Source organism: Balaenoptera acutorostrata, chromosome 12 (genome assembly GCF_949987535.1).
Source record: "Balaenoptera acutorostrata chromosome 12, mBalAcu1.1, whole genome shotgun sequence".
In the NCBI taxonomy this organism is placed as follows: Eukaryota; Metazoa; Chordata; class Mammalia; order Artiodactyla; family Balaenopteridae; genus Balaenoptera; species Balaenoptera acutorostrata.
The window spans coordinates 72,303,303-72,321,635 of record NC_080075.1 but is presented as its reverse complement, the minus strand read 5'-3'; the positions used below and the strand labels follow the sequence as shown (position 1 = coordinate 72,321,635).

Sequence of the window (18,333 nt, the reverse complement as noted above, 5' to 3'; positions counted from 1 at the left end):
ATAGGCTTCAATGATTCTCCAAGCTCTAAGTATTATAAGATTTTTTGACTTTAATCACTGTGGTATGCAGAATTATGCCCCACCCCCAGACCAACCCTGCCTCAAAGATGTCCACATCCTAATCCCTGGAACTTGTGAATACATAATGTTACACGACAAGGGGGGAATAAAGGCTGCTAATAAGCTACCTTAAAATAACAAGATTATCCTGAATTATCCATTTGGGCCCAATGAAATCACAAGAGTTCTTAAAATGTAGAAGAGGGAGGCAGAAGAATGAGTGTCAGAGTGATGACATTGCTGGCTTTGAACATGGAGGAAGAGGCCATGAGCTAGAATGTGAGCAGCCTCTAGAAGCTAGAAAAGGCAAGAAAAAGATTTCCCTTAGAGCCTCCAGAAAGGAACGCAGTCCTACAACTTGATTTTAGCCCAGTGAGACTTGTGTCAGACTTCTGACTTGCAGAATTATAAGTATTAAATTTGTATTGTTTAAGCCATTAAGTTTGTGGTAATTTGTTACAGAAGCAATAGAAAAATAATACAATCATGATATGTATCATAACCAGTGAAGTTGGACCCAATTTTATCACAGAAGCAGGCTTTTAAATAAAAATCCTATACTCAGGTATTCTGTAAATATCTTCAGAGGCAGAAGTAATCAGAAAAGAAATCATGAAAAGTTTGTTAGTAAAGTCGTGGGAGAGAATCTATAGGGGAATAAAAAGTTTTAATAGTGACTCATGTGAAGAACAGAAACCTGGATATCTTACAAAGGAAAGAAAATGGCAAGAGAAGAGAAATTAGAAAGGTTATCCAGGGACTTCCCTGGTGGCGCAGTGGTTAAGAATCCGCCTGCCAATGCAGGGGACGTGGGTTTGAGCCCTGGTCCAGGAAGATCCCACATGCCACGGAGCAACTAAGCCCGTGAGCCACAACTACTGAGCCTGCGCTCTAGAGCCCGCGAGCCACAACTAATGAAGCCCACATGCCTAGAGCCCGTGCTCCACAACAAGAGAAGCCACTGCAATGAGAAGCCCGCGCACCGCTACAAAGAGTAGCCCCCGCTCACCGCAACTAGAGAAAGCTTGCACAGCAACAAAGACCCAATGCAGCCAAAAATAAATAAATAAAATAAATTTATTAAAAAAAAAAAAAGGAAAGGTTATCCACAATGTAAGAGTTTCTTCTCTGGACCTCACTTTACTCATCTATAAACTGAAGAGATTTAGAGATTATAAATAATCTCTAAATTCCTCTAGCTCTGAAATAAGCTTTTAAATCCTGACAGATGCTAACATGGGCATTTGAGACCCTGCCCTCCCCAAAGTTTGAAGAGTATTCATCTTAGAAAGTACTATAATTAGCGTTAATGTGTGATGGTCAAGCTTCACAGAAAGCTCTTAGTTTAACAGGAAGGTGGCTCTGAATTCTAACCCTGGCATTCTTATTCAGGGAGGGTGCATGGGAAAATTATTTAGCTTTCTTTCTCTTCTGTACTTCATGTATAGAATTATGGTAAAATTTTAGCTAGATGGATTTTCTAAGGAATGAATTATTTTAGATATCTGAAGGTTTATTCCTTTATGTAACTAAACTTTAAGTATATTTGATGGAACTATTTCTAAAATAAAACACGTGCCCCATTTGTATATAAAATTTAACGATTACCATATTCCCTTTTCTTGAAAAGAGTCATTGCTAGTAACATCAATTACTATAGTGAGCTGTCAGACGGTGATGCTCTAGACAGCAGTCAGCAAACTATGGCCTGCAGGCTGATTTTGTAAGGCATAGTTTTTACATTCTATACCTGTTAAAAAAAATAAAATAAAAAAGAATATGTGACCTAGACCAAATGTGGCCCAGAAAGCCTAAAATAATTACTATCTGGCCCTTTGCAGAAAGGTTTGCTGACTCTAGCTCTAGAGAAAGATGTGTAGGCCTCTTCACCAAATGTCCAGAACTAGATTGGACTTTATGTTCTGTCACTAAAGGAAGCACATCTATCTTGGCACAATGTAGCTCAAATATCTGTGGGGAAAAAAAGGCTCTTGGTGGGTTTTTTTTTTTTTTTTTTTTTTTGGCCACGCTGCACACCTGTGGGATCTTAGTTCCCTGATCAAGGACTGAATCTGGGCCCGCGTCAGTGGAAGCGCAGAGTCCTAAACACTGGACCGCCAGGGAATTCCCCGGGCTCTTGGCATTTAAAACTCTTTTGTTGCTTGTTGATACACTGTCCTCACTCAAGTTTTTGGTGATTACTATAACTGCCCCTTGCAGTCTCTCCCCCTTTCTAATCTCCACCTTTCTAATCTCGGTCTGGAAATGTGATAACCTAGTTTATAAACATTTTAAGCAATATAAGATTAAGTTGGTTATGTGAAGACCCTAAAACTATTTTCTAAGTAAAACACAGGTGGTTTAGTGCAGGGATTTGGTGACTTATTCTGATTGTCCCAAGGCCTTTTTATTTAATATTTCCAGGTTCTAGGCTATCCTTCGGAAAAGCAAGGTTGCAGGACAGATAAAGTCTTACTGTAGTATAATCATTTTTTATTTTTATAATATAAAAATAGTATTATATCTAAAATGCCACTCACCAAAAAATTAAACTGAAGCAACCTAAATGGTAGGATTTCTTGGGATATGTTTTTTTTTCTTTATAATAAACAAACATTGCTTTTATAATCAAAAAAGCCATTTTCATTTAAAAAAAAAGATAAATTGGGAAGATCTCTTCATCCAATCTCACTCTCAACTATTTTCATCTAGCATATTTTGTTTATTTGATCACTTTTTTAAAAAATGGTTGTAAATATTGTGTTTACGGGTTTTTATTTTGACTCACACTTGGTTTGCCATAGGTAATCTATGGTTACTCTAATACTGAAAAATAAGCGGTAAAGATGAAATGCGGGAAAGCCGACAATCAATACGGTGAAAGATGACCGCCTAAAATTTTGACCTCTGCTCCACTCATTTTATACACGTTCACACGAATAATACCCAATCTGGATAATATTATAGCTCAAAACACATTAGTTCATTTAGTCTTCAAAACAACGCTGTGAGGCGGGCACATTCTCGGGGGTAAAATGACGTGGCCAAAGTCACTCGGCTAGCCAGAGGACAGTTCAGCAGCCTGGTCAAGAAAACAGGAGCAGGTCTTTGGAGGCGCTGCTAGTTACACCAGAGCTTTCCCTACACCCCGGCCTTTATGTTCCCTCATCTGACAGTTACGTTTACAAACTCAAACCCTGCCTCTTCTACCCTATCAAGGCACGCTGCGGGCTGGGGAAACCTGGAGCTCACACCACAAGTCAACACTCTCCATCCCCAAAGCCCCAGTGCCAAGGCAGTGAAAAGAGAGAGCGCAGTCCGCCCTTCGCTCCAGCCGCAGACTCTGCGTGAGGGCCCCGGACTAACCTGACCAGGTCGGTCATGCAGGAGCCCACCACCACCACCAACGCCGCCGCCACCTTCTCCTGCCACTGCCTCCCGGGTTCCCCAGAGGCGGCCATTGCGCAAAGTCGGCGCTCTCCCACCTGGAGGTTGCCCTTTAACCTTTGCCCGACCCCGTAACCAGAGACTCCGCTTCCACGCTCCCTAACGACGCGGGCCTTCCGGACGCCCACGCGGGTCGCCCACCTGGATGCCCGAAATAACCCCGCCCACCTACTGCCCCCAGTTCTCCCAGGAATTGTCTCCCTGCACAGCCTCTCGTTACAGAGCCCTCCTAATCGTTCCACGCTCCGCGCAGCTCGCCGCGCACGAAGCAGGCGCGGAGGAAAGAACTTTCAGGCACTGCGGGGACGCCCTTCCGAGCGCCCGGCCTGGCGCGGCCGGGGACGCGCACGCCGCCCGGCTCCTGGGCCGCAGAGGGGGCGGGGCGGGGCAGGACGTCCGGGGACGCGCACGCATCTGGCCCGCGGTGCGCGCGCAGGTTGGTGCGTCGGTCGGGGGCGCGCTCGGGTAACCTGTACCCCCACGTAGTCGCCGGTTACCGATCGGACTAAGTTCCAGGTACCTGGACTGGGGCTGGTGCGGGGAGGTTGGATCCCGAGTCGCACAGGTGGCGCTGAGGACCGTGGTTTAAATATGCCCAGGGCTCGCCTTCTCTTCCTATAGAGAAGGCCCCTGTTCCAAAGATGCCCTGCTCATCCCCATCACGCTGGTCCCCTCAAGAACGAGCCCCCAAGGCCAGAGGCTGCTCTCTCCACACTTAGCCCGCCCCCTGGTCCCTGAATAAGCTCAGACTCCCTCCTTCCCGCCTGATGAGGGAATCATACAGTTTGGGGGAAGGAAGAGCGTCCCCTTTTAGCTGTCCCCTTTTAAAGCGGGGTGGTCATTCTTTGGGTTCGAGCCGACTTGTTTTTCTTGAATGTTGCCCCTTGGAGAAATTGCTTCCCCAGTGTAACTTCCCTCGTGCGCTGTATGACGTCGACGTGACACAGCAGGACGCCACCCCTTTCCGTTCCATGACGTAAGCTGGGCACATGTTTCCGTGTTTGTCATCCCATCTTAATTGCAAGAAACTAGGCGATGCTTTAGACGTCTTTGTATTCCCCAGACTACCCATCAAAGGACCTCATGTGACCCTATCTTGAGGCAGCAGACCCCTGTAAAAATTGTATTTCTGCACTTTCCTTCTGTATGTTATACGTCAAAATCAGGAAATAGAAAATGCACAACTAGCATTCAAGGGAGGCTGGCCACCGTAAAATTTTGACTATCTGGGATCTATTATTGTGCTTTGATGTGTAAAAGCTACTACTGGGGGGTGATCTCTCATCCGTGTCCCTGGCTCAAAAGCCAAAGAACCATCATTTTTGGCTGTTTGGTGACCTCTGATTTTGGAGTCAGGTTTTTTTTTTTTTCCTCTTCCTTAGAGAAGTCACAACAGCTACGGTTGAAACATTTTGATGCTGCATGAAATCTTGCACTGTCAAAAGATAGTATTATGGCTGTTCTGGAAACAAAGACAAATTCATTCCTTCAGGTGTCATTCTAAGGTCATGACAGTTGCTGAATTGGATGGGGTGTTGTCACCTGAAGTATAGTTTGGTTTCTGGAGAAGGTTTGTTCCCTTTAGCATTTGCCTAGTGAATCACTCCGGCCAGCTTCAGCAGTAGGCCAACAGTAGTCTAATTTGTTTCTAGTTGTCAAGCAACCATTAGTTTAAATTCATGACTTTTTGTTCATTTTACTAGATGTATGCGTTAAAAGAAACATAAATTCACTTTGATGCTTTTCTCTTTGGTGATTGAAGTTATGTTTATTTGAGAAGAAGATGAGTATAGTGGACTTTGAGAGAGATCTGAATTTGAATTCCGATCCTTCTGCTTGCTAGGTTTGTGACTTTGAACAAGTTACTTAGTCTTGCCGAGCGTTAGTTTTCTTATCTGTGAAATGGGAACGATAATACTAATCAGAGAACAAGGTAGTTATTGGGAAGTAAATAAAATTACAGATAGAGATGGATAATATAGTGCTTGATACTCAGTAGATTTTCAGAATGTGTTGGTTCTGTTTCCCTTTTTCATAGAAATGAGAGGTAAAATAATAATAGGTATTGTGGGGAAATACATGGAAGAATAATTTTGTAATGTAGGTAAGGTCCTTTTGCTTTTTCCAAGATGAGTATTTCTGTTTTGCATATGATCTAGATAAGCATCCTTTCAAGAACTGTGACATCAGTGGGTAGAAATAAAAGTGGAAATGTTGCAGAACAGGAAAAAAATAGACTTCAAAGTGATAATATGGTCTAGTATACTATTCAAAGACAAATTATAAAAGTTATCTATATCATCTGTGAAATGGGAATTCTAATATATGCCTTACCGTCCAGAGTTGTGAAGGTCCACTGCACTAATGTATATGGAAGCTCTTTATAAGTGATAAAGTGTTATGAAAATATACATGATTTTAATGACTGAATACAGTGCATTAGATGTTTATTCTTATTTTGTGATGAAATATTGGAATGGTGGAGGAAGATCATCTGTTAAGTGGTCGGAAGAGGAGGTCGTTTTATATTTGCAGAAAGGATGATTTGAGTACTAAAGTATAAAGCTTTTTCTGCTTCAGAGGTACTTCTGGGTGTCATCACTATGTAGGGTCACAGTGTTATTATTTTTTGAAAGATCACTGCCCTTTATTACTACTCTGAAGTGATTAAAACAGGTACTAGTTTTCAACGTTTAGCAGGGGGCTGTAAATCCTCATATGGCATTATATATGAAAACTAGAACGAGAACATCATTTACTTGTAATTGTAACTTGCAGGAAATTAATTTGCTTTTGATGTGGGATTACCCTTTCAGATCGAGGAAGAAAATGATCATTTAAATTGACTTACTCACCTCTGAAAGTGGAGGCTTTCATTTAGAAATCTATTAAGAGGAATTCAGGTACTCCCTCCTCCAGCCCCGTGGGTTTCCAAGTAATTTAGAGATGATTTATTGGTTTTACTTTTGTATTTTCAAGTCTAAGAACTTCTTAGTGCCTTAAAGTCAAAAACTTTTAGATCCATGTTAGTTTGTGTTGCTTAATATCTGGAGAGGTGTGTGCTTTCATGATTTAATTGTTAAGTAGATTTTTGCCACATCTCAGATATGCTATCTTCTACCAAATTTTTTGAGGGCATAATGTCTTCTCTTCATACCTAAATATTTCTCTAGCTTTTGTCTCCTTATTCACATAGTTATTAAAAGATGTTTATTGGGTGCTTAGTGTGTGCCAGGTACTTTTGTTAAACACTAGGGATTCGAGATAGTTCTGCAGGGGACTTCCCTAGTGGCGCAGTGGTTAAGTATCCTCCTGCCAATGCAGGGGACATGGGTTCAAGCCCTGGTCCAGGAAGATCCCACATGCTGCGGAGCAACTAAGCCCGTGTGCCACAACTACTGAGCTTGCACTCTAGAGCCCGTGCTCCGCAATAAATGAAGCCACTGCAAAGAGAATCCCACGCACCACAACAAAGGGTAGCCCCCTTTCGCCGCAACTAGAGAAAGCCCGTACACAGCAACCAAGACCCAACGCAGCCTAAATAAATAAATAAATAAATTTATTAAAAAAAAAAAGTTTTGCAGGGGAGAGATCACTAAGCAGGTAATTATAATACACTGTGGAGGGGAAGTAATTAAGAGAGGTATAGCAGAAGTAAATAATTTCTAGTAAGTACCAATTGCAAGTAGGATATGCTTCTTCTAGAATTTTACATAGTTTTATCAATCAAGTTCTTACTCTTTGTGGGGACACAGAGGGAGGGATTCCTAACCTAGTGGTGTGTGTGTTTTGTGTGATGCGGAAGAGGATTGTCAGTGAAGACTTCTTGAGGCTTCAACTAAAGTAGGACCTGCCAGTTGTAAGATAGAGTGGGACAGCTTTTAAGTACAATGAGGCAACGTAGAAATTGGCTTGGAAAGGGGGAGGAAATTGGATTTCAGGGGTTGCTGCTGCTCCTGAAAAGTCTGCGTCCTGAGTAGGTGAGCAGTAGGGAGGTGGATTCTTCCAGAGGGTCATTGGAAGAGGCTGCTCTAAGACAGGAAATGAGGTATCATGCAAGAGATACTTTTGTGTGCTGTGCTAGTTTCCAGGAAGCGTGTTATATCTCGTTCCTTTGGATATTCTGATCATCATTCTTTCCTTCTCCTTTCAGTGGTGATTTGCAAGTCAAGCTAAAATGTCTCCGGAAGTGGCCTTGAACCGAATTTCTCCAATGCTCTCCCCTTTCATATCTAGCGTGGTCCGCAATGGGAAAGTGGGACTGGATGCTACAAACTGTTTGAGGATAACTGACTTGAAATCAGGGTATGTACCAGAACCAATCCAAGCTTTACCTAATAGCAAACCTTTCTCACCAGGCTTGTAAAAATTGAACACCACAGAAATTCATCAAGTCATGACCTTATCACGTGTTGACTGGTTTTGTCCAGTTCTTGACATTTTATGTTTCAAGTTGTTTTAGCTGTGCTGTGGGCCATCGCTTTATGATCAGAATGTTCTTTTTTTTTTTTTTAAAGGCATATCTGTTTGTTAACAGTGTGCCGTGTGGTTTTTAGCAAGTGCGTTTTTCATCATTGACTTGTTTTCTTGCTGTGTCTTCTGCAATTCAGTATGCACTGTAAGAGTTGGGATTTGAGATTGCAAATCTGACATTATCTGATAGAGTCTCTCCTAATAGGAAAGTTATAATAGCCAAAAATGAGTCATTTTTCACAACTGAGTTGAAACAGTAATATCTCAGGCCAGAAATGTTGCATTAAAATCCCAACTTTTTCCAAGGGGGGAAAGCGGGGGGTAGGGAGTGGGATGGATTGGGAGATTGGGATAGACATATATATACTAATATGTATAAAATAGATAGCTACTAAGAACCTGCTGTATAGCATGGGGAACTCCACTTCTCTGTACAGTAGAAACTAACACAACATTGTAAAACAACTATACCCCAATTAAAAAAAAAGCAAACCCAACTTTTTATTTTGAAATACATTTACTTAAAGAAAAGTTACAAAAATGCTACAGAAAATTAGCGTCCTTACATGCTGATAATTACTCTGTAAGCCTTATTTGAATTTTGCCAGTTTTCCCATTAATGTCCTTCTTTGGTCCAGGATCCAATCCAGGATACAGATTGCATTTAGTTGTCATGTCTTCCTAGTCTTCCCAACCTGTGACAGTTCCTGTCTTTCTTTGTCTTTCATGATTTTTAAGCTTTTAAAGGTAGCACTGGTTAGGTACTTTGTAAAATGTTGCTCAGTACAGGTTTGTCTACTGTCTTCCCTTTATTAGAGTGAGAAACATTATTTTTCCACCCAAGAATACTGCAGAAGAGATGTTGTACCATTTTCAGTGCATCAAATCAGGGAGTACATGATGTTTATAAGTCTAGTTATTGGTATATTAACTTTGACCACTTGGTTAAGATTGTGTGTACCAGGTTTCTCTACTGTAAAGTTAACTGACTTTCCCTTTGTAATTTGTAAGTGTCTTGTGGAGTGACATTTTGAGACTGTGCAGATGTTCTGTTTCTCATCATACTTTTGTCCATTAATTTCAACATCCATTAATTGTTCTTGCCTGCAATAATTGTTACTGTGGTTCTTGTATAGGGGTGATTTTTAATGTCCCTATTCCTCCCACATTTAGTAATTTGAATTCTGTAAAGAAGCACTATTCCTTCCCACCCCCCCAATTATTTATTTATTCTGTTATTTATTTATGTCAGTATGAATTTTTAGGTATTTATTTTATTCTTTTGGTTATAATCCAAATACTATATTCATTTATTTTTTTCGCTCAATTGTTCTAGCCTTTGTCATTGAGAGCCCTGTCAAGTTGGCTTTTGAGCATATCCCCATCATTTTTTGAGCATTTTCTTACTAGAAACGTTACATTCTTGATTCTCTTTTAGCTTTTGTTTTTTAAGCTCTTTTGTTTTTGCCTTCTGCAAATCTTGCTATTTTCAGACTAAGCTGAAGACCTGGATATAAGGTAGTAAGTTAGAGAAGACTAGGTTAGTTGGACATTTTATTGGAATGGTAGGCTGCTTTTTAAAAGATCTGGTATTACCTTCAATTTAATTAATCAGCAGGCCTGGGGTTTCCTTTTGGGGTGATGAAAATGTTCTAAAATTAGTTAGTGGTGATGGTTACACAATTCTGTAAATATACCAAAAATGACAGATTTATGCACCTATAAGGGTGTATTTTATAGTTTGTGAATTATATCTCATTAAAGTTGTCATTAAAAAAACACATCTGTGTACCAGGGATGTTTGCTGGCTTGTATGGCTAGGACACGCAAAAAGGTCTTTTTTCTTTAGTTTGTCACAAACATTCTTTTCAGAGGTATTGAAGACATGAGAGGGGACTGATGGCCAGAGGACTGGGGACTGGTTTATGTAAGATGATGTAAACATATAAACCTGAACTTCCTACTCTTTTATTGGTATTCTGAGAGAACAGTTGGATTCATCAACATAAGGTCACTTTACTTCTTTTTTGTAGACTCCCTTTTTGGTGCTTCCCAAATCCTGAATGTTTAGTTGAGTGTTTAAATGCAAATAGTGGATCTGATGATCAATTTGAAATGAATCCACTAAACCTGGCTCTGTCTGGACTAGCTCTGTGAAAAATATTTGAAACAGTGTTTAATGACGTGTAGTATTTATGGAATTTACTTTCTTTGGATTTAAAAAAAGAATAAAAATACCTCTACCTACATTAACGAAGCTGTTACACATAAAATGATGTGAAAAGCCTTATTAATCTAGAGCATTATTGATGCCTTTTATGTAGTACTTGGCTGAAAGATTCATTAAAGTTCTTTCGAAGCTCATTAACAATTCTTTTCTCAATCCTTCCATCAACCAAAGTGTGAATTCCTCAAGTTTCTATAGCAAAACAATGGCAGAGTTAGAGAAGAGAATTTTTTTCTTTTGGTGTGTCACTTTTGGCATTTCCCTTTCTTTTAGATCAGCAGCACTCAGTTATGAGAATTGGGATTAACATTTGGAATTTCTATTAACTCAAATGGTGCATACCCTGTAGGACACAGTGTACACGGAAGGTATAAAATGAGACTGATTTTTAGAGGTCATAAGCACCAGTCTTGTTACTATATATAGCTACTTGCCCGTGAAGAGATGAGGTACCAGAGTATCTATATTCTAGGTCTGACTCACAGAAGGAATAGATAGGCAAGAATCTATGCAAAGTAAGTTTTGTTTTTTTTTTAATCGCAGTTCATCTTTATTTCTCTTACGGCAACTAAATCTTTCTACCTTATCTAAGATTATGTGTGTTTCTAAACTCCGTTGCTAGGCTGTCAGTATTAAGGCCAGGATTCTTGTTTAATTAATTAATTTTTTAATACTCTTTAAAAAAATTTTTTTTAATTTGTTTTTGGCTGCGTTGGGTCTTCATTGCTGCACGCGGGCTTTCTCTAGTTGTGGCGATGGGGGGCTACTCTTCATTGTGGTGCGTGGGCTTCTCTTTGTGGTGGCTTCTCTTGTTGTGGAGCACAGGCTCTAGGAGCGCGGGCTTCAGTAGCTGTGGCACGCAGGCTCAGTAGTTGTGGCTCCCGGGCTCTAGAGCACAGGCTCAGTAGTTGTGGTGCACGGGCTTAGTTGCTCCGCAGCATGTGGGATCTTCCCGGACCAGGGAGCGAACCTGTGTCCCCTGCATTGGCAGGCGGATTCTTAACTACTGCGCCACCAGGGAAGCCCTGCCCATCTTTTAAGTGGATTGTTTATATATATTTTTATTGATCTTAAAATATTATTTACGTATTTTGGATACTAATCTTTCGGCAGTTACATATATTACAAATATCTGCATTTAGTCTGTGGCTTATGTTCTTAATTTGGTGCTACTGATGTCCAGAAGTTTTAATTTAATGAAGTCAGATTCATCAATATTTTCCTTTTTAGATTTGTGCCCGTGTGTGTGTGTATTTGTAAGAGAGAGAAAGGGACCACTTCAGGAAATTCTGTCCTACACAAAAGTAATATATCTTTCTCTAAGAATTTTAAAGTTTTCCTTTTTTGGTCTTTAAATAGGAATTTATTTTTTCTGTAAAATATATTGTGAGATAGGAGTATAGTTTTTTCCCCTAATGGATAATTGGTTGTCCCAGCATCATTTATTGAAAAGGTCATCCTTTGCCTGTGGCTCTGCAATGCTACCTCTCTTATTAAGTCAAGTTTACATCACTCATGGATCTGTTTCTAGGCTTTCTGTCCTGATCAGTCAGCCCCCTTGTCCTGTGCCAGTTCCCACTGTATTAACCATTACAACTTTATAGTATGTCATGATAGCTGGTAGAAAAATTTCTCCTCATCCATCTTATTCTAATACTTAAAACTTGTCTTGCTTAACCATATATCCTAAATACTTTTTGTTAACCTCATTTATTTTATTATATATTTTTTTGGCCACGCCACGTGGCATGTGGGATCTTAGTAACCCGACCAGGGATTGAACCCTGGGCCATGGCAGTGAAAGTGCTGAGTCCTAACCACTGGACCCCCAGGGAAGTCTCAATAACTTCATTTAAATAGTTGCATACTGTTCTATTATGACGTACTGTAATTCATTGAACAAAACCCCCTCTTTTTAACTCATGGAGGAAAGGAAATGAAGGGAAACTGACCTGGTGAGGGGCTAGTTGAGAATTGATGGTTAGAAAAGCTCTCTATGAGGAAATGACATTTAAAGGTGAATCATGAAAGATGAGGATAATTCAGCAAAGAGCTGGGGAATTTGCTGTAAAAAGGGAATACCATGTTCAAAGGCAGGAGAAAGCTTCCCATGTTCAAGGATCTGCAAGGCCACTGTGGTTGGACTATAGGGAGGGAGTGTGAGAGGGAAATGAGATTCTAAAGATAAGTCAGGGGCCAGATTATACAGAGCCCGGTGGGCCATATTTGGGAACTTGGATTTTATTCTGGGTGGAATGAGAAGCTATTGAAGGATTTTAAGCAGAGTGACATGATCTTATTTATATTAAAAAAAAATCACTGGTTGTTATATGGAAAATGGCTTGTGCAGGATAAGGTAGACTAGTTAGCTGTCCATTACAATAGACCAGGTGAGAGATGGTGGAGTGTTGGAATATGGTGGCGGCAATGGAGATGGAAAGAAGTGAATGTATTTATAAGCTGTTTAGAAGGTAAAATGATGGGTTTGTTAAATTTGGGTTTTGAGAGAGAATCAAGAATGACTTCTTTGTTAGCTTGAGTGAGTGGGTAGGTAGATGGTCATGCCATCTGCTGACATGGGAAGGTGAGAAGATTGATGGAGGAGCTGCTCTAATCTGGATTGATTGTTGTCTAGGTCTGCCAGGCAGCTCTCATTGTATCACTGTATCATTCCCTTTGCCTCTTTCCTGTGTTGAATCTCATATCTTACTTTCTTGTTTTGCCCTCTAGCTTTGTTGGAGCACGTACTCCAATAGCATCCTAAGAAAAGGAGAAGAGGAGGTTCATTTTTGAGTTCCTGCAAGTCTGAAAATATCTTTATTCTACTTTAAACTTGGTTGATAATTTGGGCAGGTGCAAAAGTGTAGGTTGCACATCATCTTCCTTTTGAATTTTGGAGGCCTTGATCTGTAAGCTTGGGGACCCCCAACACATATTGTTGTTTTATGGATGCAGTATTTTCTTTTCTGTAGGATATTAATTGTAGTTTTTTTTTTTTTCAGTTGAGGTGTAGTTGACTAACTGTTTAAAAAATGTTTAAATATTTCTTCTATACCTTGCATTATCTCTGTTTTGCTCTCTGTCTTTCATGTTGGTGGCTTTCCTTAAACTGATGATTCTTGGCTGTCCATGTCTATTAAAGGCTGAGGTTCTAAAATGTGCATTTGAAGCTCTTTGAGCATAGGTGGGCTTGTCAACTACTGAGCCTCACTGCATTGTGATCAAGCAGTGTGGTGTTGTGATTTATATTTATCTCATATATATTTGGTCTTCAGCCACAGTTCTAGGCTCATAGCTTCCCAAACCCTTGAAATTTCCTGAATGACAAGAGCGGTGAAGTAGTATTTGGTCTCTTGTCCTCAGTTCCTGAAAATGCTTGAGGGAAGGTGACTTTTGGATCCCACCCAAGGGTGGGAGCTGGTTGCCAGGAGAACAAACCGTGTGCTTGGAGGGTTGGAACTTTCAGTCCCACCCCTTGACCTTTGGGGAGGGAAGAGGGGCTGGAGGTTGAATCAATCACTAATGGCCAATGATTTAATCAATCATGCCTATGTAATGCAGCTGCCATAAAAACCCAGAAGTTCTGGCTGTTGATTCGATCCTTTAATGTCCCTTTATAGTGAGTCAGTAATCTAGTGAGTAAATGGGTTTTTCCTGAGTTCTGTGAGCTTTCCTTGCAAATTAATAGAACCTGAGGAGGGGGTGGTGGGAACCTCTGATTTATAGCCAGTGGGTCCCTGGCATCTGAAGTGGAGGTGGTCTTATGGGACTGAGCCCTTTAACTGTGGAATCTGATTTTATCTCTGGATAGATAGTGTCAGAATTGAGTTGAATTGTCAGACACCAGTAGGGTGAGAATTGCTGTTGGTATGGGGAAGCCTCCACACATACATTGGAATTGGGTCCAGGAACTGTTTTTCAGGCAGTAAAAAACCTGGCCTTTTTATTAGGTGATTGTCAGTTTCATTATCTGGAGGTCTTTTCTCTGGGGCTATAAAAAGTTAAAGTGCCTCTATGGATGTATATATTCCTATGTGTCAGCAAAATTTCAGTTATTAGACCAAAGAGTATGTAAATTTTAAGGCTTTTGATGTATTTAATATATTGGTTTATTGTATTTATATGTAAGGATATGTAAATATACACATACTTGTTTTCAGAAATGTATTATCAATTTATACTCCCACTAGTAGTACATGAGGATGCTAGTTCCTCTAGTTTTGATAATATCAGTATTATAAATTTTGTAATATTACTTGCTAATTCAATAGATGGAAATGGTATTTGCTCTTTTATTTTGCTTCATTTATTGGCATGTGTTTGCATGTGTGTGTGTGTGTGTGTGTGTGTGTGTGTGTGAAAATTACTAATTCATGACATTTGTCCATTTTTTTGGTGGGGTATTTGTCTTTTTCTTATTGATTTGTAAACTTTTTATATATTATGAAGATTAACCTTTTGTCACAGGTATTACAGATGGTTTTTCCCGAAGTTTTCAGTGTCATTCAATTAAATTAATTTATTCAATATGCAGAATATCTTAAATAGCATTCATTTTTGAGGCAGTAGTAAATGTACAGCATACAAAAAAATAAAAGATAAAAAAAATAAAAGATACAAAAGGGTATTAAGCAGAAGATAAGTCTCCTTTCTATTCCTTTCCCCAAATTTTCTTCTCTGGAGGAAACTACTGCTTACCAGCTTCTTTTACTTCTTTTTAGAGGTGTTCTTTGTAGATGTAAGCCCTCTTTTTTTTTTTTTTATTTCTCTATAAGCAATAGCTGTGGTAAATTATTACAGTAATGGCTCCTGATAAAGCCTGCCTATCTTTATTTATCTCTTCTCCTTTGAATATGATTTTGTCCTTCCTTTCATCAGCAGGTAGAGTCTACTTCCTCACCCCTTGAATCTGGGCTGGCTTTGTGACTTGCTTTTACCAGTAGAGTGTGGTGAAAATGATGTTGTGTGGCTTCTTAGTCTAGGCCCTAAGAGGCCTTGTGTTCTGTTTTACTCTCGTGGAAGAGCCCCACCACCATGTTCAGGAGTCTCCTGGTCTAGTTTCCTTTAGAAAGAATGGCTCAGGTATCCCAGCTGTCCCAGCTGTGCTCAGCTCCACAGCCAACCCATCAGCTGAGTGCCGCTGAGTGGGTGAGCCAGAGAGAGACCAGCAGAACTGACTGGCCAACCCACAGATTGATGAGAAATAAAAATTGTTTTCTTAAGCCACTAAGTTTTGGGATGGCTTGTTATGTAGTAATAGATAACTGATATAGTAACATATTAAACATTCATATTAACTTGATATTTTGAAGATTATTTCATATTAGTACTTATAGAGCTGCTGCCTCCTTTTTAATCTCTGCATAATATTCCAGTGTATGAATGTACTATAATTTAATCAGTTATTATTGATAGTTGTTCAGTTTGTATCTATCTTTTGCTATAACATGGGGTTGTAAAGAATCTCCTTTTGTATTTATCTTTGATATGCCAAAACTTTTACTTTGTAAGTTGTCGTCAAATCTATTTCCTTCATGGATTTTTTTTAACATTTTGCACAATTAATGCCTTTTCTACTTTGAGACCACCTATATTTTCTTCTGTAATAGTTTCATTTTTATTGAAAAGTAGTCAATTAATCTGGAATTTATTTTGGTGTATAATACACTGTAGAAATGGGATTTTATTACTTTTCTAAATAATTATCTAGTTACTCCAGCACTGTTTATAAAATAAATCCTTTACTCAGTCACTATTTTGAAATGCCATCTTATATGCTAAATTCTTATATTTATTTCTGACCTTCTATTTCTTTTCAATGGTCTGTATTTGCCTTGTACAATTATATAGCTTTTCAATTATTATAGCTTTATAATATGTTCGAGTACTTGTGGTCTCACCTGCTGGGAGTTTGACATTGCATAAAACTTCTTTATTTATTTAGAGAGAATGGACATCTTTACAACAAGGGTCAGCAAACTTTCTGTAAAGGGTCAGAAGTAAATATTTTAGGTATTAAAATATTTACCATCTTACTGTTTGTGTTGCAGCTACTTAGCTGAGCCTTACTGTTTGTGTTGCAACTACTTAGCTTTGCCATTGTAGCACAAAATCTATGATGATACAAAAATGAATAAATGTGTTCTAATAAAATTTTATTTAAAAAAATAGGTAAGTGGCCCTTGGATCATAGTCTTACAATATTGAGTATTCCTGCTTTATAATATTGAGTATACATCTTTAGGAATATGGTCAATTTCTCTTATTCACATCCATTTTTGTGTATGTGAATAAAGATTTGTGTTTTCTTCCTGCACATTTACTGTTAACCTCCTAGGTGTTTATTCTTTGGCTGCTACCATATGGAATTCTTAGTGGTTTATTGGCATATATGAAAGCCATTATAGAATTTAAAGTAGAATCAGGAGACATATTGGAAAATTTAATATTTCAGTAATCTCTTATCAGAATACTTAAGAATACTTAAGAATTTGGAGAAAAGAAACATAGCCAGGACCAGAAGAGCTCAAGCAAGGCTGGAGAGAGGGGCTGGGTAGGCACAAGCCAGAAGTCAAGGTGGATGGGGCTGGAGCCCAGTGAGCCATCTTTAGAGGTGTTGGATCACAGCATGATATAATGGTGAGCATGTAGGTTTTTCAGCCAATGAGGTCTGAGTTTGAATCCTGATTTTACTGCTTAGTAGCTTATGACCTTTGGCAAGTTACATACCCTTTCTGTGCTTTCTCTTAAATGGGGATGATATTAATAATTATCTTATTAAGTAGTTATGGGGGTGAGAGGCCTTGCGGAGCCCGAAAGTGCTGCTGTGGCTTCCAGTGGGGTTGACATGAACACTGCCGGCTCGGCAAATGAAGCTCCTGAAATGCTGGACGACGTGGGATATTGGCTTCAGGGTGTCTACCACTTCGCCACTGATAGGAATGATTTCTGGAAGAACTTGATCCTCAGCTTGGGACTTTTCGCTGCGGGAGTTTGGCTGGCCAGGAATTTGAGTGACATTAAACTAATGGCCCCTCAGCCTGGAGTGTAGCCAAAAAGACACATAGAATCCCTGTGCTGTACTTGAACCTTCCAGAAACAGAGCCTCCAGTCTGTGACCATCATAAGACTTGCCCAGAGGGGCACCTTTCCTTCCCTGCCTGATTTCCTTTCTTCGCTGAGTCCACTCAGAACACCAATCACTGGTGAGCAGTCAGGCTTCAGCTATAGTGTTGTTTTCTGTTCTGTAAAGTTCTGTACATAGTTCCTAAGTTTTTGCAGGGGATGATCTTTGCTCTTGTCCTGAGGAATAACCTAATGGTATTTTAACAAATACTTGAAATAAAGACTGCACATAAAGGCAAAATAAAAAGTAGTTATGGAGATGAAATGAAATAACTTATATAAAGCACTTAGAATAGCTTGGTCATAGTGCTCAATAAATAGTAGCTACTATTATATTATTATTATAACATTATGTATAATGTATATATAATATATTTTCATAGTTTATATGTATATTATATATATTTATTATTTCACTGTATTATCGTTGTTAGTTGGTAGAATCACATTGGCATTCCAGAATCAGGGACTCTATAAAGAATGAGTGTCTATGCAAGCGATATAAAGGAGCTGTCTAATAGGACCCAGGCGAGCAGAGCAAGGTAAGAGCTCACACATGGGGGCTTCCCTGGTGGTGCGGTGGTTAAGAATCCTCCTGCCAATGCAGGGGACACAGGTTCGAGCCCTGGTCCGGAAGATCCCACATGCTGTCGAGCAACTAAGCCTGTGTGCCACAACTACTGAGCCTGCACTCTACAGCCCGCAAGCCACAACTACTGAGCCTGTGTGCCACAACTACTGAAGCCCGCGCACCTAGAGCCCGTGCTCCGCAATAAGAGAAGCCACTGCAATAAGAAGCCCGTGCACCGCAACGAAGAGTAGCCCCTGCTCGCCACAACTAGGGAAAGCCCTTGCAGTAACGAAGACCCAACGCAGCCAAAAAGAAATAAAATTAAATCTTAAAAAAAAAAAAAAAAAGGAGCTCACATATGTATTACAAAGGTCAGAAATCATAGAGCAGAAAAGGACAGGAGAGTCAGAGACTTTTGTTTCCAGGGTAA

The 18,333-nt window shown here is 39.7% G+C and overlaps 3 protein-coding genes across 12 annotated transcripts in view; 2 read left to right on the top strand and 1 right to left on the bottom strand.

The window, feature by feature from the left end:
* RBKS (ribokinase) overlaps window positions 1–3,612 on the bottom strand; it is an 82,257-nt gene extending 78,645 nt beyond the window's left edge. For 3 of the 4 annotated variants that reach the window (XM_007191355.3, XM_057558635.1, XM_007191358.3), the window contains exon 1: window positions 3,427–3,612. In XM_007191355.3, the coding sequence (XP_007191417.1) occupies window positions 3,427–3,521 (95 nt within the window). In that variant the 5' untranslated portion in view covers window positions 3,522–3,612. The remainder of the gene's footprint in view (window positions 1–3,426) is intronic. The other variant, XM_007191356.3, reaches the window with a different exon arrangement.
* BABAM2 (BRISC and BRCA1 A complex member 2) overlaps window positions 3,299–18,333 on the top strand; it is a 456,810-nt gene continuing 441,775 nt past the window's right edge. For 4 of the 7 annotated variants that reach the window (XM_057558632.1, XM_057558627.1, XM_007191359.2 and 1 more), the window contains exons 1-2: window positions 3,869–4,023; window positions 7,661–7,812. In XM_057558632.1, coding sequence (XP_057414615.1) covers window positions 7,685–7,812 — 128 coding nt within the window. In that variant the 5' untranslated portion in view covers window positions 3,869–4,023; window positions 7,661–7,684. Of the gene's footprint in view, window positions 3,435–3,610; window positions 4,024–4,053; window positions 4,484–7,660; window positions 7,813–18,333 lie in introns of those variants that run through there. The other 3 variants (XM_057558629.1, XM_057558628.1, XM_057558630.1) reach the window with 3 other exon arrangements.
* LOC114239032 (mitochondrial import receptor subunit TOM6 homolog) lies at window positions 16,995–17,258 on the top strand. The gene has a single exon (XM_057558655.1). The coding sequence runs from the start codon at window positions 16,995–16,997 to the stop codon at window positions 17,256–17,258; it is 264 nt and encodes an 87-aa protein (XP_057414638.1).